Source organism: Sphaerodactylus townsendi, linkage group LG05, assembly GCF_021028975.2.
Source record: "Sphaerodactylus townsendi isolate TG3544 linkage group LG05, MPM_Stown_v2.3, whole genome shotgun sequence".
NCBI classification, from domain to species: domain Eukaryota; kingdom Metazoa; phylum Chordata; class Lepidosauria; order Squamata; family Sphaerodactylidae; genus Sphaerodactylus; species Sphaerodactylus townsendi.
In genome coordinates, this window is record NC_059429.1 from 96,131,461 (window position 1) to 96,156,930 (window position 25,470).

Consider the following 25,470-nt stretch of genomic DNA (forward strand, 5'->3'; position numbering starts at 1 on the left):
CACCAGCAAAACATACATGGCTCTTTCCCCACCAACTGTCTTTTCTAATTTTGTCCTCACACCAACTCTATGAAGTAGGTTGTTAGCCTGAGAAACAGCTCCAAGCCACTGCAAGTGGGTATTAAGCATGTAAATCTCTCACAAATTACTCTCAGCAAAACATTTACCAAACAAATGTCAGCATCATCTCTCACAAATCACCCACCTCCACCCCCAGCAAAACATACATGGCTCTCTCCCTACCAACTCTCTTTCCTAATTTTGTTCTCACACCAACCCTATGAGGTAGGTTATTAGCCTGAGAAACAGCTCCAAGCCAGTGCAAGTGGGTATTAAGCATGTGAATCTCTCACAAATCACCCCCAGCAAAACATTTACCAAACAAATGTCAGCATCATCTCTCACAAAACACCTCCAGTGGAATCCACCCCCAAACATAATCTCTTTCAATGTTTAAACTGGGGACCTCACATTCTCCCTTTAAGTCCATGCAAAAAGAGGGTGGATTTAAAAGGAGAATCTGGAGAAATTTGGAGGGTGCCTGCTGTCAGGGGTGCAATTGTTAAGCTAACAGCACCAAACTTTCAGGGTATCTTTAGGAGACTCTCCTGATGATACCACCCAGGTTGGGTGAAGTTTGGTTCAGGGGGTCCAAAAGTATGGACCCTCAAAGGTATAGCCCCAATCTCCTATTAGCTCCCATTGGAAACAATGGGGGATGAGGGCACCCCTTTTGGGAGTCCATAACTTTGGATCCCCGAACCAAACCTTACCTAACTTGGGTGGTATCATCAGGAGGGTCTTCTGAAAAATCCCTGACATTCTGGTGCTGCTAGCCTAAAAACTGCATCCCCTGCAGACTAAAAACTGAAAAAACACTAAAAAAATACAAAAAGCACACAAATGAACCTGAAATTTTTGCACCCACCACTAGGGGGCGCCCGGGGACATAAGGTACCCCATGTCCCCTAGGTAAATATGCCACTGATACTCAAAAGCAACTATTCCCCACAAAAGGAATTCCCTAGTCTCCAGAATATAGGTGGTATTTATTTCCACATGTATTGTGTATCAGTATCTAAAAATAATGTTAGATGAAAAAGAAACATTGCAGCCCCATTCTGAGATTGTTTATTTGGAAGTAAAACTCAACTGTATCCAGAAGTTCTTCCTCATAGGTAAGTGTGCTGTGATTGCAATCTTATTTGCACTTATATAGGAATAAGTCTAATTAAAGTCAGTGAGATTTATAACTGAGTTCATGCATATAACTGAGCATACCAGAATCTATGAAACTGGCAGCCAGTCCTGTGATCTGTCCCTGTGGACTTACACAGGTCCAGTATGCTGCATGAAGTGATAATACGTGGAACCAGGAACAGGGCTTTTACAATAAATGCTCTGAAACTTCAGTATAACTTCCCCTAAGAGATATGGAGTTCTTCTGGCCTTCTAGTTTTAACACTTCTTGATGCCCAGTGTATCATCTGTTTCAATTCTTGCATTTTTGGTCCCCTCCCGGGGGGGGGGGAGGGGGGGGTTAGGACCAGACACCATCTATTGTTGGGTGCCTTTATTGTTGCTACTGATTTTATTGCATTTTATTGAATTTTAACTGAATTATTCTATTTGTCTTTTTTGTGCTTTGTTATTTATTGTTTGTTTTGCATGATGTAAACCGCTCTGAGCCCTCTGCGGGTAGAGCAGCCTATCAAGTTAAATAAATAATAATAAAAATAAAAAGAGACAATGTAAAACTATCTCTTCTGAAAGGCCCATGTTATTACTCCTGTGGATTTTGTTGTATTTATTGTTTCTAATTTATTTGACTGGTTATTGCTTTACTCTGTTGCAAATGGTTTCAAATGGGATATAAACATTTTACTTTCATAAAAATTACTTAAATGAGGTAGATGGCTTCTTTGCTTAGGATCAGGTATACACGGGTGGCACACAAGGGTGGCACACAAGGGTATACTAGAACAATGATACTTTTTAAGTAGCTCACTTATACCTTACATTGAAGATCTGTTATTGGATCTCCCAATACGTTTTTGCCCCTAACTTGCATGAGTGTTGGGAGTTAGAGAATGTTTCAGACTAGTTAGAAAATGTGAGCCGGGGGGTTTAACTCTCCCCTCACACCATTTTCTGTGGGCCTTTCACCACTTATCTTCTGCTCCGCGCTACTCGGGCCAAGTAGCGCAGGGTCCCAGGGCACTCCCCACTACAGAGGCTGCCGCTTTCGCGACCCCTCAGCGCGCATCATTCCTGGTGCTGGAGAAAACGGCGCCTTTTGACGACCCCGCGCAGAGTGCGGGGTCATGGGGAAGCCAGGGCGTGCGCCAGAAATGACGTGCACAGTGAGTAGCGCACAGTGACAGTGGGAGAGGGAAAAGTGGGGAAAGGCCCTGTGTTAAAGATTTCCCCAGGCTACAGTTACCCTTAGCAGGGAAAGAATCCAGATCCCATGTCTTTTTTTCCTCTACAAGAACTAATTACTGCCATGAGTGTCCAGTTTCTTTTTAGAAAATGGTGATATATGTATGGGTGTGTGTGGGGTGTGTGTGTGTGCTCAGCCTCATGGAGCCAATCCAAATTGCAGACCCAAGACTACTTTTGAGGATCAAAAAGAATGTCAGAATGTCCAACTTGAGATCTCTAACACAATGTGAGGTTTGGTACTAAGTATTTGCTCTTATATACATTACTCAAAGGTCTATTGACAGAAGTCCAGTGTAAATCAAAGCGACTGAGAAAGAAGAGCAGCTTCCTATGTAACATCAAAATGGAAGATGAAGGACTGGACAACAAACAACATGTATCCTCTACCACCAAACCTTTAAAAGTAAAGTCACTATTTCTTATTTGTAATTATTATTTCACTTTAAATTTCAATCCTGCCTCAAAGTTATCTACATCTGTCTATTAAAGGTCCAGGAAAAGTTGGAATTTACTCCTGGGGAACATCAGCTCATTGATCATATTGTCGCTGCTCATCAAAAATGCACAATTCCCCTGGAGGAAGCAAAGAAGTTTGTATGTGTTCAGCAAATACTGAACATCGTATCAAGATATTATTGTTACATTTGGAATTCTTACTTTCTAATGGTATGGTTCACTAAGCTCTAATGCCTTTAATTAGTTACAGGAAACTACCAATCCTGAAGAGAACTTTCTACGACTTTCAGAATCAGCTGTGATTCATGTGCAGGTATTAGTGGATTTTACAAAACGACTCCCAGGTAACTTTTTCCAGGCAACTTTTTCCTTCGGGGAGGGCGGTATATAAATATAATAAATAAATAAAATAAATATGGTCAGTTCAGAGGTGTTGCTGTGTTGGTTGTGGACAAAAATATGAAAACATTGAATGTACTGTGAGGGTTTCTTCTTATCAGTGGTTTGAAAGGTATCCTTTAACATTGCATTATTTGCTTTACAAGGCTAAGTATATGCAAATTCATTTGCAAGGATTTTAAATAAACTCTTCATCCTTTCCTAGGAACTCTAGGAACAAACCAAATGTTTGTTCATGATTAATTCACATCAAAAGCTGCTAATAAGATACTTATGTGGCACATCCTAGAAGAGTTTTCTGACAAATGTAGGCAAATGAAGTGCTCCTGATATATTAACTGGCTCCCTTTGTAATCTTGAATGTCCTCAATCTAAATTTCTGAGGTCTATCCTACAGCTCCCAAATAACATCTCGAACACTGCACTGCACTGCACATAGAGACCGGACTAATATCAGTCCAGGCAAAACTATGGACACTCTCTATACTATATTGGATTAGATTATGCTATTGCCAGAGGGGCTTGCTAGATATGTCTTGCCTGACACATTTATTCCCCCGTGGCTTAGAGCAGTTCTACAGATATTATCATACTATGGACTATCCCAACAACTAATCTCAAGTATGAACTATGATAAAGCTGATTAAACTCAGAATTATAGATGTCGAGAGGCAACATGACCTCAATAAACATAAAAATCAACTTTTCAGTAAAATAACTCTTAATAAACCCTCAGTAATGCCTTATCTCACTTTTCTGTCTAATGCAAACCATCGAAGAGCCTTCAGCCTACTTCACCATAATGCCCTTTCGCCTGCCTACATCGAGGGGTTTTATAACAAAGTACCAATTAAGGGCAGAATATGCAGTTGTCAAATAGGAGCCGTTGAAAATACGGAACATGTTCTATTTGAATGTTCATATGATGATGAGATACGTAGGATGCTTTTTCCCTGTGACCAGGTAAACTCCTTTTTGGCAAATAAAGAAAAAACCAAGATATTGTTAACAAATAAACAACTAACGTATTCTGTTGCCGAGTTTGCCTGGATCTCTAGCAAAATCAGGAAGGTTCGACAGAGCTCTACTGGTTGTGCCAGTTAATTTTCTCCCATTTTTAGCTGTCTTTATTATTTTGTGTTCATATCCTGAATTATCTAATGCCTTTTATTTATATTTTATCACCTGTTTTAATCTGTATTTGTATTATTTTAACCCTTTGTATTTTGCTGGTCAATGACCATAAATAAATCGACAAGTACTCGTGATTGAACCGAGAAAGTCACACATGCAATTGTATTTATCTTTCCTTGACTTTCAAAAACAGCATCAGAAAGTGATATTTTTGAGGAAGGCTGCTTAATCCTTTCTCCTCTTGAAATTTTTTCACTCCAAATTTTCTGACTGCATTTCTCCCTGAAGGCGAGTTGTCAAATTGTAGATACATACCCACCACAATATTCAGTCACAAGCCTTTATTGGCATAAAATAAACATACAAAATCAGCATACAAAATTTGCCCATTATTGCTCACAATTATAGACACTGGTACTAAAATACTAAATACTAAAATATATACATGGTCCTTCTGTAACTATAGGACATTCCTTCAGCTAAGTTAACTCACTTAAACGTCATCGGATACTGACAGAAGCTAGCAAAATTACTGCTGGCTATATGTGGTCATAATACATAGACATTGGTTGGTATTCATCTAGACTTACGTCTATTATTGTTAGCAGAAATTTTGCTACATTCTCACACACTGTGGGATCCATGTTGTTCAAAAGCATAGGTATCTTAAGAGCATCAGTTAGATTGTTATTCAGAAATGGGATAAGTGCAGATTGTGACATTCTGATTTTTGCAAACCTTACACAATGAAAGAGGGTATGATCGAGTGTCTCTACCTGACCCATATTGCATGGACATAGCCTCCTCTGTTTATCAATTTGTTGATATCTGCCATAGAGCAGCATAGAAGGCATTAGATTGAATCTGGCCAGTGTTAAAGCTCTTCTTAATTTAGGGTTGGTGATCCACTGTAAATAATTGGCCATGTGTCCTTGTTCAATTGGAATAAGCAGGGTCAGGGGAACACGTTTTCCTCACAGCTGTTATCATATCCCGATGCTCTTGTTCTAATAGCTTAGTTTTCAAGCAGCTATATGCTTCTGATAGGGAAAGAGGGACTAACGACTCTAATGAAAGCCAAGAGTGTTGATTTTCCCTCAACTAGTTTCAGCCACCTAGAATTTGTATAGTCGGAAAGCATGAGGTGTAACAAACTGGAGTGATCCTGCAAATAGTGGATAATGCGAGCCAGTATCTGACAGTTCTCAGCCAGGCCATCGCGGCATATGATATTTGCCTCGAAGTTCTAAACATAGGGCTGCATATGAAGCACAATTTGGTAAGCCCATAATTTTGTGGAAGAAACGGACTGGGCTGTGTTTATATTTTTGTTTATAGCTCCCGATCCAAATAGGTGCTCCCTAGAGGAGCTGAGAGTTTCCATTTAGCATTGAACACCTTCACGCGATGGTGGTATATACTGGTGGCCCACAGTGAAAAAAGAAACGCTTGGAATTGCTAGGGCACTGTTGTTAGCTGCATGAAAAGCTAATTTCCTATGTACTGCCCAATTAAGGTTGCTAGTAAGAGTTATGCCCAAATATTTGAACTGGTTAACTTGTTCTATGGGTCTGTTATTGATGGTCCATGTATGACTAGGGGTCTTCTAGCGAAGACCATTATTTTGTTTTTTTTTCATAGTTAATTACCAGTTCGTTCCTCTTACAATATTCAGCACAGCAATTTAAGAGACGAGTGAGACCAACTTTAGTGTGGGAAAGGAGAACGGTGTCGTCAGCATACAGTAACGCTGGGCGTGTTTAAATGCTTAGTTTGGGAACATGCCCATTGGCCTTCTGGAGGGTTGGCACTAGTTCACTAAGGAATATATTGAACAAAGTGGGGCCAATGTACAGCCTTGTTTGACCTCTCTGGTTGTGATGATATTTTCTGTGAGCGGTCCTTTGTTGCGGCTCTTATTCTGCAGCTAGTGCAAGTGTAGCTGTTTTATAAGAAACAGTAGTCTGGGGTCCATGTGTAACGCCACAATTTTCTCCACAGTAGGGCTCTCTAGATATGGAGTCAAATGCCCCTTTTAAATCCAGGGAAGGCTGCAAACAGTTTACAATTATTATGAGTTATACTTTTGTTAGCTAAGTGTGCTAAAACTGTTACATGATCCAGTGTTGATTTATTTTTAGTGAATCCAATTTGCTCCGGTCCTATTACTTCTGCTTGCTTGACCCAATCTTCCACTCTCCTAAGGAGTAGTTTTGTGCATATAGTTTGCCAATTACAGATAATAGGCTTATAGGACGATAGTTTGAAGGATTTGTAGTATCACCCTTTTGTAGATTGGGACAACTATAGACGCCAGCCACATCTTTGGGATGCGGCCCGTGTTATTTACATGGGTAAATAAGGAAGCCAGAGTTGTAGCCCACCACCCACCACAATATTTATGATATTTATATTATTATTTTTGGTAGGATTTGAAAACTTAGCCAATGATGACCAGATTGCACTGTTGAAAGGCTCCACAATTGAAGCAATGTTTTTACGTTCCGCCCAGATATACAATGAGCAAGCAATTGAATGTCAGTCATCATTCAATTCAGGTAAGTATTTTCCTAGAAGTTTTAATGTTTTTAATTAACAGCCTAGTCATATGATGGGGAGGCAGATGGACTTAAGAAGCCAGTGTGGAGTCATGCTGGCATGTTTGCCCACCCCACCAGCGTAAGTGGCACTTATGTCAGCGGGGTGGGCGAATTGGGAGGTGGGCAGATGGCATGGATCTTATCGATGCCTGATCCAGAAGAGAGGCTGGCTTCCAGAGCTGTGTTGGTCTCCAGGAGGACACTGGCTCAGCAGGGAACATTCCAGAGGCATTTCTGGGGGTGGAGCTGACTTTAGTCAGTTTCCACTGGGATTTCAGGTCGGGATTGCCCCCAGCATAGCCCTTGGACTAAGTCCACTTTGCACTATGGAGGGCTTTCAGACAGCTGCAGTTCTGCAAATCTTCACTGCCTCCCTGTGCCACCTGGAAGACCTCTAGAGCAGTGGTAGGATTCAGCAGGTTCGCACCACTTTGGCAGAACCGGCTGTTAAAATGGTGCTTGTAAACAAACAGTTGTTAAATTATTTGAATCCTTCCACCGGAATTGGTTGTTAAATTATTTCAATCCCACCACTGCTCTGGAGGTAGCGAGGCAGCATGGCAGGAGAACTGCCCCTTGTTGCAGCCACCTCTGGATTGGAATGTAATTCATGTTAATGAATACATGCCATTTTTGTTTCAATTCTTTTTTTCCAGTTGTTTTCTACAGGGCCATCCTCAACAACTATTTTCCTTGTTTAACAATTTTCTGCCAGCATGGTGTAGTGGTTAAGAGCAGGTGGATTCTAATCTGGAGAACTGGGTTTGATTTTCCACTCCTCAACCTGAGTGGTGGAGGCTTATCTGGCGAACCAGATGTGTTTCCGCACTCCTACATTTCTGCTGGGTGACCTTGTGCTAGTCACAGTTCTTTGGAACTCTGTTAGCCCCAATTACCTCACAAGGTGTCTGTTGTGGGGAGAGGAAGGGAAAGGAGCTTCTGAGTCTCCTTACAGCAGAGAAAGGGGTATAAATCCAAACTCCAACTCCTCCTCTTCTTTCTCTCTCATCACTTTACACATCACATAGTTACAAGTGTAACAAATATGATAAAATATACATCTCCATCATATTTTAAAACAGGAATATTCAGTAGTAATGGTGTGTTTTTTTGTTTCCATTATTCTAGGCCATGTAAAACTTTCTCAGCATAATGTATGTGGTCAAGAAAGAAATACAGTTTACTCCATAGAAATGCCTCATTTGGAAGAAAGTCCAACATCAACTACTACAACAGGTCCCACCCTTCCACATAGTATATGTACTTTTAGTAAACTGTTATTTCATTTTGTAGATAGAAATAGTTTCAACATTTATCTAAAGTGCTTAATTATTAATAGAAGTCAGTGTGGTATTTGTGTTTTTCTGTCAATTTACTGCTTGGTTTAATAATTTTTATTTTTTTGTTTTACTCTTTTTATCATGTTATGATTAGCTCTTATTTGCTCTTGTGTCTCTTATCCATCTACTGAATATTTTCCACCATTCTCATTTCCTCTATCATCTCTACTCTTTCTTGTTTTTCTATTCTCTGTTAGCTGCATATGCTGCTACTATTTTCACATTTAGTATGTCCTCTGATTTTAAACACCTTGTATGGGCTTCTTAGCATTTCCATTACTGTTCTGCTTTACATTCTTGGCTTATGCCTATTATTTACAGTCTTGTACTTGTACCTATAATTCTCAGTGCCATCCTAAAAAGAATGCTAGTTTCTAAAGCACTTACTTGACAGACTTATGGCCCATTCCAGAGGCCACAGCGGCTGGAGATAGTCACTGCAACGCTGCCACACCACATCCAGAGGGCTTCTAGGTGGTGAAGAGCTGCAAAACCCCAGCTGCCTGAAAGCCCTCCATAGCCCAAAATTTACTTATGTGAAGGGTACACTAGGGGCATTCCCATAGCTGAAAGCCCAGTGAGTGTCAACTTTACCCCAGGAATGCCCCTAGCCTGTCCCCAGCTGCATTGCTGTTCAACTTCAAGCTGGTATAGCTCTTTGAGCAGCGGGTTTTTCTGGGTCAGTCACTGCTAAGCTGTTGTTAGGTCTTGGAACCATAAGCCAACAAACAAAGCGTCTCTTTCCTCGCGATGGGTTAAATACGGCCCTGGGATGGCAAAACGTTATCCAGGGAGCCGCCGCGACAGGGCGAGCTGCTTCGCGAAGAGTCGCTGCCTGAACGGCGCCGGTCGTTGCTTCCTACCATTCTCGGAAAGTGAGGTTTACGGAAAATATGCTTCGAGCCGCTGCTTGCGAACGCAGCGGCTTGAAGGCCTCCCCTTTGCATTGTTCACCTCCAGAGCCGTTTCTGTTAAACCATACCGCCGGTTGGGGATTTCGCCCCTGCGACACTGGAGCAGTCGCGCAGGGCAGGGGGGGCGTGTCCCCAGGCCTCGGCGACGTGCCGGACGGCCACAGAAACAGGAGGTCGACCGGGCAATCGCGCTCTGCGGCGCCGTCTTCCCGGCTGTTTCTGGGACTGTTCGTGCGAACGGTCCCAGGGGGGTTGGGTCGGCGTCGTATACGCCAACCCAACCCCAATCATGGCCGTGCGGGAACGGCCAAACTCTGAGGTATTGCTCAGTAGTGTTTATTGTTGAGGTAACGGAGCACCCAAGCTTGGCAAAGTCAATCCTTTGCTGGACCACTAGAACTTTTGTAATCAGCACAAGATTATTGTTAGCTGACACTGTAAGAACAGATTTAGCCACTTTTCTTGTGAAGATATCCCTTTTTCCTTATCCCTCTGCAGGAAAAGGACAAGAGAGTTACTTTTTAAAAATAAAAGCTCAAAATTCCATGGATCTGCTACACCTATTTTTACAATGGTACAGTGATATAACAATATTCTAGTGCTGATCTTAAAAATAAATAAAAAGCCACCAATTGGCAGAGAGTGGAAATGGCTGCCATGGGGGCCAGACAATTCATATGTTCCACCCATACCACAGCCATCCAACCTTTACAGACTTTTTTCTCAAAACTTCCGAGCAAAACAGATTCGAGGAAGATTGGAGAAAACCCATGGAAACCCAAATGCACCACAATGGTACACAGAAGCAGGAAAAAATATACTTCCCCAAAGCATTAAACTTGGGGCAGAAAACTTATATGGAAGACTCCTATAAGTTCACTTAATCAGTCTTTCTCTCTTGTTCTGTCTTATAATACTCAACATTTGGCCTGTCCCTTTTCTTTTTTATTTGGTTATGATCCTTGAAATGAATATTATTTTTAGCTATGTCTCTCTTCTACTGTTTCAGGTATCACTGAAGAATTTATTACTGCACTGTTTTACTTCTACAGAAGCATGGGAGAACTTAATGTGACTGAGACAGAGTATGCTCTGCTTGTTGCAACTACTGTATTTTTTTCAGGTACACTTAATAATTAAATAAAAACAACATTTCAAATAAAAGCTTGTATATTTCTGTAGGTAATAAACTTCTATACATTTTGATCATTTAAGTTCTCTAAACAGTAAAATTACAATTTTGAACCTTTACTTATCACTTGGGATAAAAAGATGATCCCTACTCGGCTCAAATTAATAGCAGTGTTTATGCCTGAAAAAGAATGCTGTTCATGGTTACAACAGATACTCTGAAATTCTGTAACTAATGGCATAAGGACAGTTTCTCAAAATATTTTATGGTTAATTAAGAAATGTGTTTTTTTAAATCTATATTTTATCCTAACATTAACTGATAAAATAAAGTTTTGCTATGAAAAAGTACTACTGTGAAATAAAGTAATTTCATGAAACATATTATTTAAGTCCTGCTAATTTTGTTTCATGAAACATTTACAAATATCAAATCAAGGGGAGCTAATATTATTCAACACCAGTGGATTTTATGGTATCTTGATGATCCTGAATTAAAAGATGGGATTCTATGCAAGATCATGTGACTACCTTTCTTGTTTTTCAGATCGTCCATTTCTAAAAAACAAACAACATGTGGAAAAACTTCAGGAGCCATTTTTAGGAATTCTATACAAGTATTCAAAAATGTATCACCCTGAAGAGCCACAACATTTTGCCCGTCTCATAGGGCGGCTCACTGAACTCAGAACCCTCAATCACAACCACTCAGAAGTGCTAGTAACTTGGAGAACAAGGGATCCCAAGCTAACCTCTTTACTTTGTGAAATTTGGGACTTGCAATAAACAATTTACTAATTGCTTAAATAGTTATCCAAGAAAAAACATACTCTTTCCCAACTTGGTTTTCCATATTAAACACCTCATTTATGTTAAATGAGTACAGATTCTCCTAAAATACTGGACAGTAATGATTATTACAAACATATCTTTGCAAAAAATGTTTACAGTTGAAAAATGTGAGAACATATGCAATCTAGTCAACTTTATTGCTGTACTGATGAAACAAGTGTGGAAGACACATTTAACATGCTAGGAGCCTAGATTCTGTTGTAGCTTTTAAAATGTCCTGTTAGTGATACTTTGTGCCCAGGAAGGCTCCCAACAGGAATGAGAAGAAGAGGCAGGAAATCCTGCATACAGAGCAGAACCTGAGAGAAAGTGCGGAGACAGAAGTGTGTGTGGTAGGAACAGAGTTTGCTCCCAACTCAGTATGATAGATATCATACTTCATCATTACAAATAAAGTATCAGAAAGAACAGAGGCCTGCATGTAGATTCATGGTCTCCTAGTGCTCAAGAAACACACACAGGCTTGATTAGACATTGTGTCTTCTTTAAACATCCTAAAAAAGATTTAGAGTATATATTACATCAGTGTCTTCAGGTGGATACTGGTCAATTAGATGCTTCTATTTTAGACACGTGGCATGTCAGAATTTGTTTCTTGAACCCGTGTAGTTCCCATCACATCCACTCTTCTCCAACAAACCTGTTTTGTTTTTGTTTTTTTGCTGCCAAGTCACAGCTGACTTATGGTGACTATGGTTTTCAAGGCAAGAGATGTTTGGAGGTGGTTGCCATTTTCCCATCAAAATACTATACTTCTTTTAACATAAAGAATGAAGTGCAGTCCTGCACTTTTTGGTGGAAGTCACAGCAGGGTGATTTCACTTTTTAAAGAAGGGCAGATTCTCTCACAGCATTTTAAAATGTTATTTGAATGCCTCTTGCATCTAAACCATTCAAATCTGCACTGTTAAACTTAGTACTTTAATAAAATAGCATGCAGCTCTCCCCGGATGGCTGTTAGCAAGACTTGGCTTTTCTGTAAAGTTGTGCTTGCCATTTTCTTTCCCGTTCCTGCTGTGGGAAAGAACATGGCAGATGCAACTTTCCAAAAAAGTCAAGTCTTGTTAGCAGCTGTTCAGGGCTATATAAATACTATTTTATCAAAGTGCTAAGTTGAACAGTGTGGATAATAATGGTTTATACACAAGTAGTGCTGAAATAACATTTTAAAATGCTGCAAGAGATTTGGAAAGGGTGGGAGGAGAGAAGGTAAGCACTAGGACCTGGTGGAGCATTCGAGCAGAAAAGAGGTCCAGGAAGATGAGGTGATTTATCCGCACATCTCCTTGGTTCTTTATGTTGTAAAGTGTATGGTCAGGGTGAGGACTGAGAGTGTGTGACTGAACCAAAGTCACTCAGCAAGCTTCAATAATGCAAAAGCAGATTTGAACCTGGGTTTCTCAGATCTTAGTTTGAAACCTTAACTACTTCACCTTACTGGCTCTCACAACAAATGTGTATATTGGCAAGAAATTTAAAATGTATTAACATTATTTAATTTCTGTGGATTATTTAGATAAAAACAATTATGTAATATAATTAATTTCCCCATTGACAAGAATTTTTAAAAGGAAACATACAGTACGTAAAGAAAAATCAGTGAAAATGAAATGACTTGTGACTACCAGTGCAATTTTTGCAGTTACTCCCTTCTAAGCCCATTGAGTTCAATGGACTTAGGTGTAACTGTTTAGAATTGCATTGTGACTTTACAACGGACATAGTACAATGTATGTTGTTTATTCAGCTTTGCATTATCAACCATAAATAATATTTTGGGATGTAGCCCCAATCTGATTTCCCCATCACTGTCCATTACAAGAATTTTCTGATATTCAGACAATATCGCTAATTCAACCACATGTAAAATAAGGTATAAAATGTTGCTGTTTTCATAGTGGTAATGTTAGTATTGAATTAACAATTATTCTTTATATCTGAATAAATATAATGTAAATAGGATTTCAATACATGAAATATACCTTTTGTATAGTGCTATATTTTAGACACATATTTAAATGGAATAAATGTACTATTAACCTGGTCTTGAGCTGCAAAAAAACCCCTATTTTGGTATATATGTATACATACACCAGAAACAAAGATCTTTATCACTAAACTGTGGTTGCTAGTATGCAGTATTATGGTCCTGTGTTTTAAAGTCTAATCACAATCTGTGGAAAATCTGAACAAGAAAAAAATCTCAAAATTAAATTGAAGAGGAAATTCAGACCATTAAAAATTATTGGTGCATCAAGCCTGTTTCTAAATTCAAGGATCCTATGTTTTATTTCACACACACCACCCCCACCCCGAATTCAAGGTGCAACAAGAGCAAAAGAGAGGAAGTCCCCACCCAGACTCCTATTTTACATTGCTCGGTCATGATCTGTTGTTGTTTTTGAAATCCCACGTTTTAAAATCTCACAAAAACGCCTATCACCCGTCTCCTTTTAGTATAATGCATCGCACACCTATAACAACGGGAGATGGATTAGCGTGCTGAAAACTACCACCAACTGTCGGAAAATGTCAGGAAATCATTGGTTTTGACTTCGTTTCCCCTTTCCTAAGGATGTGAACTTGAAAGCGAGCTGAATTTGAAGGCGTCCCTTCCTCAAAATGACAACTAGTACTGTTTAATAGACGTTTCCCCGTACAGTTCAGGGGGGGGAAACATCGTGCCTGTATGCTGCGGAGGGATCTAGTCCACGGAGCGGTTGCAACTGACAGTTGAGAATGCCCGGTCTCGGGGCTCGCGCCGCTGTTTTCAGGCGCTCTTCCTCCCTCCCCCTCAGGCCAGCCTCGAATTCTGCTAAAACGGTTGGGGGAAAAGCGTTAAACGGCCGATCCGCGAACTCAGCCTTTTGCACGCGGGTCGCCGCCCAGCTTTTCCCCGCCTTTTTCTTTCCCTCCCGAGAGTGGGGCCGTGAAAGTGGGTATCGCCCTTTGAGGCGCCCTCTACGTCGTTCCTTCGCTGCTGCCATTTCCCTTATTCAGCCTCACTTTATGTAATTCATTCGGCACGTCGACTGCCTTCTCTCGGTGCGACGAAAGCTGACCTTTTTTGACAGGGGCAAGTCACTCTCGCTTTCCCTGCTGCAAAACCGGCATGCTTAAAACAGTCTTAACAGCGGCGGTTTCTGCACAGCACACTGATAACGAGTGTAACATTATTAATGATCCTGGTTTTCCCTGCCTTAGCACTGGAGATTTCACCCCGCCAGGAAGCAACTGCAAACAGTCCGTGTTGCTGGGACTCCTTTGGTCACTCATTAAGTGATTTTTGTAAAATCCCAGCTTGAGGGAAATATGACTGGCTGAACCCGTTTTAGGGAAGAGCCCTGAGCAAAGTTCTTCCCCAAAACGGGATAAATGGCTTCCTCAGGCTGTTATATTAGGGCTGTGCAGAAACCACCAGTAATTGTTTCATGCAGGAACTAAAAATGCATTTTGAGCATCTCTTGTGAGGTTTGGTCTATGGGATAATAGCTCTGTGTGGTTTTAAGATAATAATGTGGTTTTAAGAGGCCCCAAATAATACTGTGATATTATTCTTATAGAAAAGGCACAAAAAATATAAATAAGCTGTAGTTTTGTATACATACACGTGTAAAGGCTCAAGGAAAAAGCATAATTTAACCTAATTTTTTTTCTTATTTAGAGATCCCTCATATAATGAGGCTCTCAAATGTAGTTTACCTTTTTCCTAAATCTGGCTTTGCTTTATTGTACTGAACTTTTTTTGTGCACGGGTTAATATGTGCTAGAAAATGCAAGCAAACTGGTTCTTTGGCATGTTGGTCCCTTCCCACTAATCACAGGTGTTGTTTTTGCATAAGCTTGATTTGTTTGAGATGCTAGCAAGGGAAAAACAAAACAAAAACCATTTATCCATGGGATTTTATGTTTGCATGGACTCTGATTTACAACCAAACTAGACCTTAAAGCATCCATGAGTCTAATCAATGAGTTCTGATGCCATTTTAGAACTGGAATGGGGGTGGGGGTGGTGGTATGAATGACATGATTGCCTGGTTCCACAGCGCTGGGCCCTTCCAGCATTTTGAATGGCTAAGTTCAGCTGTAAAATGGTGTTGGTGTCCAAGGATCAGACCTGTGGATGTTGTAATGCCTAGTGTGACGCCAATATTACTAAAACAAAACGTGCGCAAAGATTCTTCAAATATGTAAACAGCATTTATTCAGTGTTCCCAATGCATTTTGCATCAAAATATCTTCTTAGGAAATCAAGCCTTGCTTACAACAACAGCTCAAAACGTTTCCCAAACAGCAACCATTTCTTTTTTTAAAAAAACCTGCAGCTGGGCTTATTAAAAACACTGTGAGCCCAGCTGTAGTTGTTTTCACAAAAATGGATGCTGTTTAATAAACTTTTTGAGCTGTTGTTGAAAACAAGTTTTTTATATATTTTAAAGGTTTTTTTAACATCTACAACAACAACAAGCGAAGGGGGATAAGGGGGAGGGGAGAGACACCAGTGATCCAGCCACCCTATTCTACTTACACAACAAGGTTAATACTTACCAGACATGCTACATATACCTAAATTACTTCCCTCCCATACCCTGCAATCAATCTCATCTATCACATTTCTTCATTGTTTGTTAAACAATCAATCTCATCTATCACATTTCTTCATTGTTTGTTAAACTTCTAGCCCAACCTAAGTTGTTCAATTTTCTTAAATCTGTTCTAACCTATCAACATACAATTTGAGGCAATTTATAACAGAAAAAAAATCTTATCCTCCTAACCTAACTTTCAATAGTCAAAGATTTTTTAACAAATTTTCTCTTCCCTCCCCCTTATCCCCCTTCGCTTAAACATATATCTGAATTTACCCTTCTGACTTATTTATCCTCCCTTTAGGAAGCGTTTTGACGTGAAATGCGTCAAGATCATTTAATAAATATTGTTTACATGTTTGAAGATTCTTTGTGTACTTTTTGTTTTGTTTACACTTTCTGGTGTGGCCCATTTGTGCAGTCTTTCTTATAGTACTAAACATGCTTAGTTGCACCCTAAAATTCCAGTTTCTGGAGTGCTAATTAAGCATACATAGCTGTTTTGCATAAGCAGCAACCCAACAGTGAATTGCACAGTTGCAGAGGTAAGTTATTTTGCATTAAATCTGGCTTTAAACTGGGCTATTATCTTTGGAAAGTAACTATGCTTAATCAGTACACAGATTACTTTGCTGACATTCATTCAGGGTGTAGACCTCTGATGTGTGAAGTTTTGGTAGCTACTGTGTATAGGTAACAGCCCAGTTTAAATAGAATACTGAAAGTCCAACTGATGTGCTTTTTGCCTTGGCTGGTGTCACATTAAATCAGGCCTGAAGAAAATACAAATATCAGTGGGAGACCCACTACTAATGATGTAATACCATTTACCATATATCAATAGTAATGTGCAGTTCCCAATCTACAGATTGGGGATCACACTGACACTGAATAGATTTTCCTGCAAAATTGGGGGGTAATTCAGGTTTGCAGAAAAATATGAGATTGATGACCCCGCAGGCTTGGGGTCCATTTTTGCCTGATTTGAAATCACACAAAGGCAGTGGAAAACCAAGTTTTGTTTTATCATCTGTGCAGGTAGCAAAACAGCAAAGAGAGACACAAGGGGATAGATTCTAAATCTTGTGCAATTATATATCTTTCCTCAGGGGGCAGCTGCTTGCCTCTTTAGACTCATATAATTATCTTGACCCCTACCCCAAAGCTCCAGTTTTCCCCTGGAGGAACTCCAGATTTCCCTTGGAATGTGTATTCCTCTCTTTCATTTCATAGATGATCCATCCAGGGGTGTGATTTTTACTATACTAATGAAATAAAAGGTCATTCTTTAGTTCCCCAGTAGCTGACCCATGTGCTTACAAGACACAGAACATTCTCTCTTATCTCTACGGAACACTGTTAGTATGGGGGGCAGGGGAGGTAGCCTCCCTCCTTCTTTATCTAATATGGATTAGTACATAATCATTAGGTCAAAATATTGCAGTGTAGGACAGCTTGTTTTTAAACTAAGCAATGAATGAAACATTTTATTCTTTACAAACTTGGTTTAAGGCAAAAGAGTGGTTCAACTCACTCTCTCATAGGCCGTTTCCGCACGGAGGTGGAAGCGGCTGGGTCGGCGCATTTCACGCCGACCTGACGACGCTGGGACCGTCCGAATGGACGGTCCCAGAACCAGCTGGGACAACGGCGCCGTGGAGCGCTGTCGCCCAGCCGATCCGGCATGTCCCCGGGCCTCCGGCACATTGCCGAGGCCTGAGGACACGCCCCCAGCCCTGCGCGCCTGCTCCTGCGTCGCAGGCTAGTGGGGCATGTCCCCAGGCCTCGGCGACACGCCGGAGGCCCGGGGACGAGGTAAGTGCAGGGAGGGAGTGGGGGGGGGAAGCACCGGGAAGCCGCTGCCGTTCGCACGGCAGCAACTTCCAGACGGTGTTTCCAAAAAACCACACTGGGGAAGCGTGGTTTGGAAACGCTGTGTCGGCGCCAGTCGGGCGGCGCAAGGGCGGCGCGGCTGCGAAACAGCTGCGCCCCCTGTGTGAACGGCGGCCTGGGGACAGGGTTTTTGCCGTCCCCAGGCCGCCATATTCCGCCCGTGCAGTAACGGCCATAGTCTATCTCTCAAGATCAAGACCTCTGTGGTTCACTTCTACCTTGGGGGCCTCTGTCTGCTTGCTGCTCCTTTTGGGGACCTGTAGGGGTGGTCCCTCCCTTTGCCCTCTTATGCCTACTCCCCACTTTTTCCCGCTGGCCGGGGTTCAGCATCTCACTCCTCCACTGTTGCTCTGCCCCCTACTGGCTCTTAGTCAACATTTTGGCCACATCTCAAGCCCGTCTCCTTCCATGCAGGTGCTGCTGTCCCTTTTCCCCAACCAAGCTTTCTTCATTGCTACTCTGATACTTGCTGCAGTGTGCAGCTGCCTGCTTAGGGAGCAGCTCAGCTGAGCCATTGTGGCACCATCCTCAGTCACAACACCTCTTTACACACACACACCCACACACACACACCCACCCACCCACACCCCTCCCTTCCCCTCCCCAATTGGGATGTTAGTGTTATAGTATTCCTGAATTTATTTTGGATCATGGTTTTACATTATGAATCTATAGTTTATTTGTAAAAAATAGTTTAAACAGGTCTGCAGATCCTCAAAAATTAGAACAGGAAATGGTATACTATATTAAATATTATGCAATGGTGGTGTTATTTTGAGATTTAATTCTTTTTTTTTAGTCTTGAGAAAATGGAACAGGAGAACTCTTTAACAGTTAAATTGTTCATCCCACCAAGGCTTAGTAATGCCCAGGTATCTGCAGTTAAACCACAGAAAAATGTAGAAGATGGGGAATTCTTTCAGGTAAATAATTGTTACTGTTTTTTTTAAAAAAAAAACTCCACAGGGTAGCTGTGTTAGTGTGTTACAGGAAAAATTAATGGTCTTGGATCATAAAGGCAAGGAGGTTAATTATATTATAACTTTTCATGGGCTTGAGGCTTCTTGCTCATTTGCATGAAGTAAATTGTGTGCAAGACTTTTTATAAGAAGGGAGAGTAAAGACAATTATGAATAATGAATTAAGATGCGCAATTTGTTTAATTTTTATGCAAAAAGTACAAAGATACTTTTGCAGTTTGATACAGTGAAAGTTAAATTATCAGATGCTATTTTCATTTTTATAACAAGTATTTTTTGTTCAGGATTTTAACAAGGGCATGGAAGATGATTATAACCCGCCTTTTGTGACGAAAAATATATCAAAACACTTGAGAGCCATGGGTAAGAATAAAAGATGCAAAAAGAAGGATAAAAGGGGGATATTGTTATCTGAATTAACCACTTGATTGGAACAAGTTCTTCTGCAGGCATCAGTTAAAAAGTCTACAATATTTAAATTCCTTTTTAAAAAACAACACTCTGTTATATATGTGATTGATTTCTTTACTATTGAATATTTTATAAACCAGAACCAAATATTTAATATTTTACTTTTAGTCTATGATAATTTTTGAGTGGACTTTTAAGTCCATATGGCATAAAACATGTTATAATCACAGTTAGTGACAAAAGAACACATCACACGGCATGGGCTAGCTATGCAAACTTAAAGGAACATATCTCTATTATATCCAGGGGCGTAACGAGGCAGCCCTGGGCAAACTGTAGCCCTGGGCAAAACCTGAGTTGGATGCCCCCCCCCATGGGTGGCCATTCCACCACGACCAAATTTTTTTTGCACCAGGACATTGGTGCCTGCAGGGGGTGCCTTTTTAGAATATCAGCACCATAATTTCAGTGTATCATCAGGAGACTGTCCTTATGCTACTACCCAGGTATTCTTTGCTAAGGAGATGGGTGCTACGCTTTGAGGCTCCATAACGTAGGACCCCCTGAACCAAACTGCACCAAAATTGGGGGGGGGGGTGCCATCATCTCCAGGCCAAAAAATGGAAAACCACTAAAATACCCCAAAACAAACCCAGCATTTTGATGCCCCCCCCCCACAAGGTGATGCCCTGGGCAGCTGCCCACCTTGCCCAATGGGCATTACGCCAGTGATTATATCACATATAGTACACAATCTTGTGTGATCACCAATTCTATAATTGTAAATATGACAAAATTATTTTAATGTTCAGAATATTTTAAGTTCAGAATTAGTCAACGTAGAACTCCTGTCCCATTTCATTCATAAGGTGGCGTCTTGCCTACATAATTCCATTCACGTGCTTATTCCTGTGTCAAATATCAGTCTTCAAATGTAACGGAAAATGCACAATCAATTATTTACATGAACATTAAAATAATTTTGTCATATTTACATGTTACAATTATAGAATTGGTGATCACATGAGATTGTGTACTATATGTGATATAATATAGACATGTTCTTTTAAGTTTGCGTAGCCTATGCCAGTGTGCGATGCATTCTTTTGTCGGACATTGTTTATGTTGCACACGTTCATTTGAGCTGTTTCGTATAAATAAGCACAATTACTAACATCATTATTTAATCATAACATTTAGATCTCCTTACTAATTTTAGAAATATTACGTTATTTTTCATTATACATGTTTATACTGAAGAATAATCAAATATATTTTTCAGGCCACAGTTCTCAGAAAGTAACACCTGTACCCGAAATAGATCAGGAGGTTGGTTAGTTATACATTCTAAATATAGCCTGTGATTTTAAAAAATCAGTATTTTTGTAATGTGTTTTGATTTCACTAATGATGGTTTTAATTTTTCTATTCTATCTACTTACTAAATCTTTCAGTTTTTTTCAGCTTTAGGAATATTTGTTTTGTAATTGATTTGTGGGAGCAGTCAGTACAGTTATCCTGAATGATGAGGTTACAGTGGATTTTGCTGCATGAAAGAAAACATAAAGAATTGATACTGGGACCCACCTTCTAACTGATGCATGAAATTGCTGTGTGTGGTCAATAAAGGAAACCATTGCAGATCCCTGGACAGATTGGTACCTGTCTGATGTCAGCTGTAAATGGCCATTCTCATCTAGATTCACATATGGATATGCATTTGATTCACTTTACTGCACTTACTGCATACATAACTATTTGGCAGTGGAGTCTTGGAAGTGGCATGAAGGCATGTTGATGCGGGTATCCACTGTTTAGGTGTCAGGGGCAAACACACTGGCAGAGGTCTAATGTGCTGGTGATGGGGCATTGTGCAACTGAACTGCACCCTAACTGCACCCTAATTGCTGCTGCTTGCACTGATGCTTCTCTGACATGGGAGCCAGCACAGGCAGGGCCAGTCTGGGGGAGTTTCTGGGGTGGAGCCAACATTACTTGGCTTCCCTATGCTGCCCAGCAATCTATGCCACATTTAAGTGTGGCATAAGCCATTGGGTGGCAATAGTGGTTTTCAGGTAGGCTGGTGAGATTTTCAGTTTCTTATGCTCCCCATGCCACCTGAAACCCCTTAGGAGGCACTGTGGTGGCACTGTCCCAGGCTGATGTGGAATTGCCCCCCATCCCCCCCCGATTGCACTGTTGAAGTAGAATATATTTGGCTGTAGCCCAGGAATGATCAGCTAGCAGCCTACAAGGGAGATGCAATCCTCAGAGCAATTTTACTTCTTTCTTTGGCCATATTATAAATTTGCAAGCTAAGAGAAATAGAGATTCTACACTGTAATACTGCATTGCTCTTTTAAATTTTATATAATATGAAGATTTACATATTTGTATTTCTTCTTGAGTATATATGATCCTTAACTGTAAAGTCCTTATAGCTTGGCACAGCCAACTTTACTCAGTTGATAATACCCATACCCTTAAAATTGTCTGGAGAATGTAACTTAGCATTACATTCAAATGCATGTAATTGAGAACGATTTGCAGTTTTTAAAGTGTTAGACCTGTTTTCATAAAACAAGGAACCCCTGGGCAAGTATGAATTTGGAGCGAAAAAGGAGTAATTATGGCATTCCACCCCACACAGCAAATTTTAATTTAAAAAAAAATGGCAGACAAGATTTAGTTGCTGCCACTTTAGTGTCATGAATACTCAACTACTTAAATGAATGCGCAACTACCACAGAGGTGTACCCTGAGCTGTACCATTGATGGTCACAAACTTCTTGATTTCTCATCATCATAATAAATAAAATGATTACATAAGTATAATAATTAAGCTCAGTTTAAGAGACAGGTAACCACGTAAAACTGGAGTTTCTTAAAATTAACTTATATTGCGGATGCAAAATAATTTTCTCTCAGTTCATGAGTTTTTCAAGTCAAGCAAGAAATAACCTATTTTTACACATTGGTATACAAAAGAGTTTTAATGGCTGATATGGGTGAAGAAATTAAGGCAAAAATGAACTCATGTAAAAACTTTTTGATTAAGTAATATTTGAATAAATTAGTGGAACCTCCCTTTGTAGAACATGGAGACAATGGGTGAGCTTTATTCAAGGCTTTACAAAGAAGCAGAAAAGATCAAGAGATGGAAAGTCAGCATAGAATATGAACTAAAGGAAAAGGAAAGAACATTGAAAGAAAATAGAAAGATTATAGAAGCACTGCGTAAAGCTATTCAAGAATTACAGGCAAGTGATCTACAACATTTTGAAATATTGACATTCAAATTAAAAATAACACCTTATTAAGTAATATTTGCAATATTCTTCAAAAATTGATCAGCCTTGCAAGTGTCAGATGGAAATATAACCAAATTACTAATATCTGTATAATACAACTGCTAAGTCTAATACATCTGCTTGTTGAGGAACCGATAACCCTTGTACATTTGAAATTTTATCATCTATCTCTTTTTGCATTTGTATATTTTGTACATTTAGTTTGAAAATGAAGGACTAAGCTTGAAACTGGAAGATGAAATGCATGAGAATAAAGGTTTTCTAAAAGAGTAAGTAATTTTATTGAATAATTATGTATTTCTTAGATTTTGTTTTATATTCTCAGAATAGCCTTGCAAGATAGTTGACTATCTTTTGCACTGGTGAGGAACTAGCTAGTTTGTCCTATATGCAGCTTTGTCCTTAAATATCTATTTACTCAAAAGTAAGTCTCATCGGCCTATTGTGCACTTATTACATACCCTGTGCTTTAGAAACAGTCCATTTGCTTTCATTTCCTGTGCAGTGTTTTTCTTCTGTTATGCACTGTCCTGTCTTCCTGCTGTTTTTCTTTATTCTGCCACAGGGTGGGATTCATGCATTCACAAAGAATTTGCTTTCTCCTGCCCTGGGTTTGTGCTCTCCCCCATGACAGGCAGCATTGAGGAGTTCCTCTTTTTTTTAGAAAATTAACATGGACAGGTCAGTCACTGATCCTAGTGGGTGGGCTTCCTGCAGTTTGCTGTATGCACATGCCTTCTTTAATCCTCCTTAATCACCCCCCCCCCCCCCCCCCCCCGGTGTCTTTTTAGTACTTTAATCTGTCTGGTTTACATGCTATCTTGCCTCCATTTTGGAGCTCTGAAAATATTAAAAATCATTTTTTTGTTCTGCAACTGTACTATCAATAGTATGATTGGCTGATAGGATAAGTTGATAGACTGATAGATCAATACATTGCCTATGATTGAAAGTCAGGTAGCAGCAATGAGAAAACATACTACATTAAACGTCACTGGCACGCAATTACAGTACATGATCTGTGAATAAACCTCATCTTTTGGGTCTGTCTACTCCACATGGAGTGAGGTCCTGTTTATTTGTGCAGGAGTGTGTATGTGTCTATGGTTCTGATCCTATGTTGGAACAGTTCTGCCTCTGACAATGAGGAGCCTTAGAGTTCTCCTGGAGGTGGAGGACATCCCTTTCTCAGAGAGGCAGAAGAAGAAATCTGTCACTTCCTGTCTTGGCTTGGACTCCATTTTGATCAGTATTTTTCCTGCCTCGACAGGGAGTGCACGGATTCTTTTGACTCCTCAGCCTGACTCTTTCCTCTGTCTTTCTAATCATTGTTAGTGTGTGTTTTGAGTCCTGTTCGACTCCCCCACCCCTTGTTATTCCTTGGTGGCATACTAATTGTTTCTTAGGGACCCAGGTAGGGAGCCCTTGAGATGTTTGATTTTCCTGCCTAAAAATGTTCTTCACGTCAAGCTGGTGAGCCATGGATTTTGTTGCATTTCTAAAGCAATCAATTGCTGAGCAAATAGAGGAATATCATCAGGCCAGAGGGTCCAGGGCTACTGGTCACCTCCCTCTCAGAGTTCCATCCACTCCTCCCCACAATCAACCTAGGGGTTATCCTAGGTCCCCATTTCATCTCTCCCTTACCTTCCCACAAGAGGAAGTACTTAGTGGGGATGATGGGCAGGAGATAGTGGAACATTTCTCTGACCCAGAGGAGGCTCTACAGCATTTGTCAGATCAATCGTTCAGGTGTTTTAAACAGGACAACCTTTCCTTCCTTATTACCAAAACCATTTTGGCACTTGACTTACGAAACCCTGATGATGCACAAACCCAAACGACAATGTTGGGCTTGCCCTCCAAACTCATTGAAGGGTGCTCCAAGGGCAGTAAGGATTATTTTCCTCAGGAAGAAGGCTCCACAGCAGGCATTTCCCCTCCCAGAGTACTTTGTGAGGAGGATTAAAAAATGGGACAACCTGGATGCTAATAAGAATTTATTTTCCACAGCAAAAGAGATGTATGTTGTCCCAGAGTATGTGGACAAAATGCTGCAGGTGCTGTTGGTGGACGCACCTGTGGTTTCCATTCAAACAGGAGGCCTAGCCTCCAAAGATGGGGAGGGCAGTCTCAAGGATGCTCTGAATAAGAGATTGGGGGTGATGCTCAAACGATCTCACGAGTCCTTAGCCCTAGCTAAGGAGAAAGAATCAGATATTGAACACAAATTGTTTTCAATATTTAGACATTTGTGGGTTGATTATTATTATTGTTTTACTAGGTTGTGTGTGCTAGCTTGATGTTTAGTTTTATACTTTTTTATGGGTCTATTGACTGCAAAGTTCTTAAATAAATAAATAAAATAGGAACCTAAATTCACAATGGATTGTTCCTGCTCTTTACAGTGTGTAGAGTGATGTAGCACCAGGCTGTTTTGCATGATACATATGAGATCACAGTTTCCTGAATCTTATATACCCTGATGATGGTTGAAATATTGCAATCCTATTTTGTGTTGCAAAACTTTGTTTTTTTGTGTTGCAAAACTCTAAGGTTTTTCAGTGTTGTGTGTTTTCTTGATGATTATGTGGATCCTCTTCTTTGCAGTTCCCATCTCCAGTAAGTTGTGCAGAAATAAGATGACTCATGTGGAGATACATAGTGAGGTGTTAATGTCTATTTGACTGCCTGAAGATTTAATCTCATGTGCTGAAAGGCTGATGCTTCATTATTTACAAACATTAATTTTCATACGTTATCTTAATTATCACATTTTTAATTGATTAAAAATCAAAAGTGGGATTGGAGTTCACACATCATAATAGCATATTTAAAGGAGATATTCCAATTTGAATTGTTATTTTAATTATTTACTCCCTTAAGTATATCCTGTATTTTTAAATTAATAATATGAAATACTTGTCTCCCTTCTTATTCATTCCCAAATGAGGGGAAACATTTGGAACAACCATGTTGGCAACCTAAATCAATTTAACCCACCTTCATAATTTA

At 40.1% G+C, this 25,470-nt stretch overlaps 1 protein-coding gene across 1 annotated transcript in view; it reads left to right on the forward strand.

The window, feature by feature from the left end:
* Positions 1-13,541, forward strand: part of LOC125432428 (bile acid receptor-like) — a 29,753-nt gene extending 16,212 nt beyond the window's left edge. Inside the window, exons 5-11 of the mRNA XM_048495931.1 lie at positions 2,718-2,848; positions 2,935-3,039; positions 3,146-3,245; positions 6,864-6,992; positions 8,163-8,270; positions 10,298-10,411; positions 10,967-13,541. Of these exons, the coding sequence (XP_048351888.1) occupies positions 2,718-2,848; positions 2,935-3,039; positions 3,146-3,245; positions 6,864-6,992; positions 8,163-8,270; positions 10,298-10,411; positions 10,967-11,205 (926 nt within the window). The 3' untranslated portion in view covers positions 11,206-13,541. The remainder of the gene's footprint in view (positions 1-2,717; positions 2,849-2,934; positions 3,040-3,145; positions 3,246-6,863; positions 6,993-8,162; positions 8,271-10,297; positions 10,412-10,966) is intronic.
* The last annotated feature ends 11,929 nt before the right edge of the window (positions 13,542-25,470 follow it).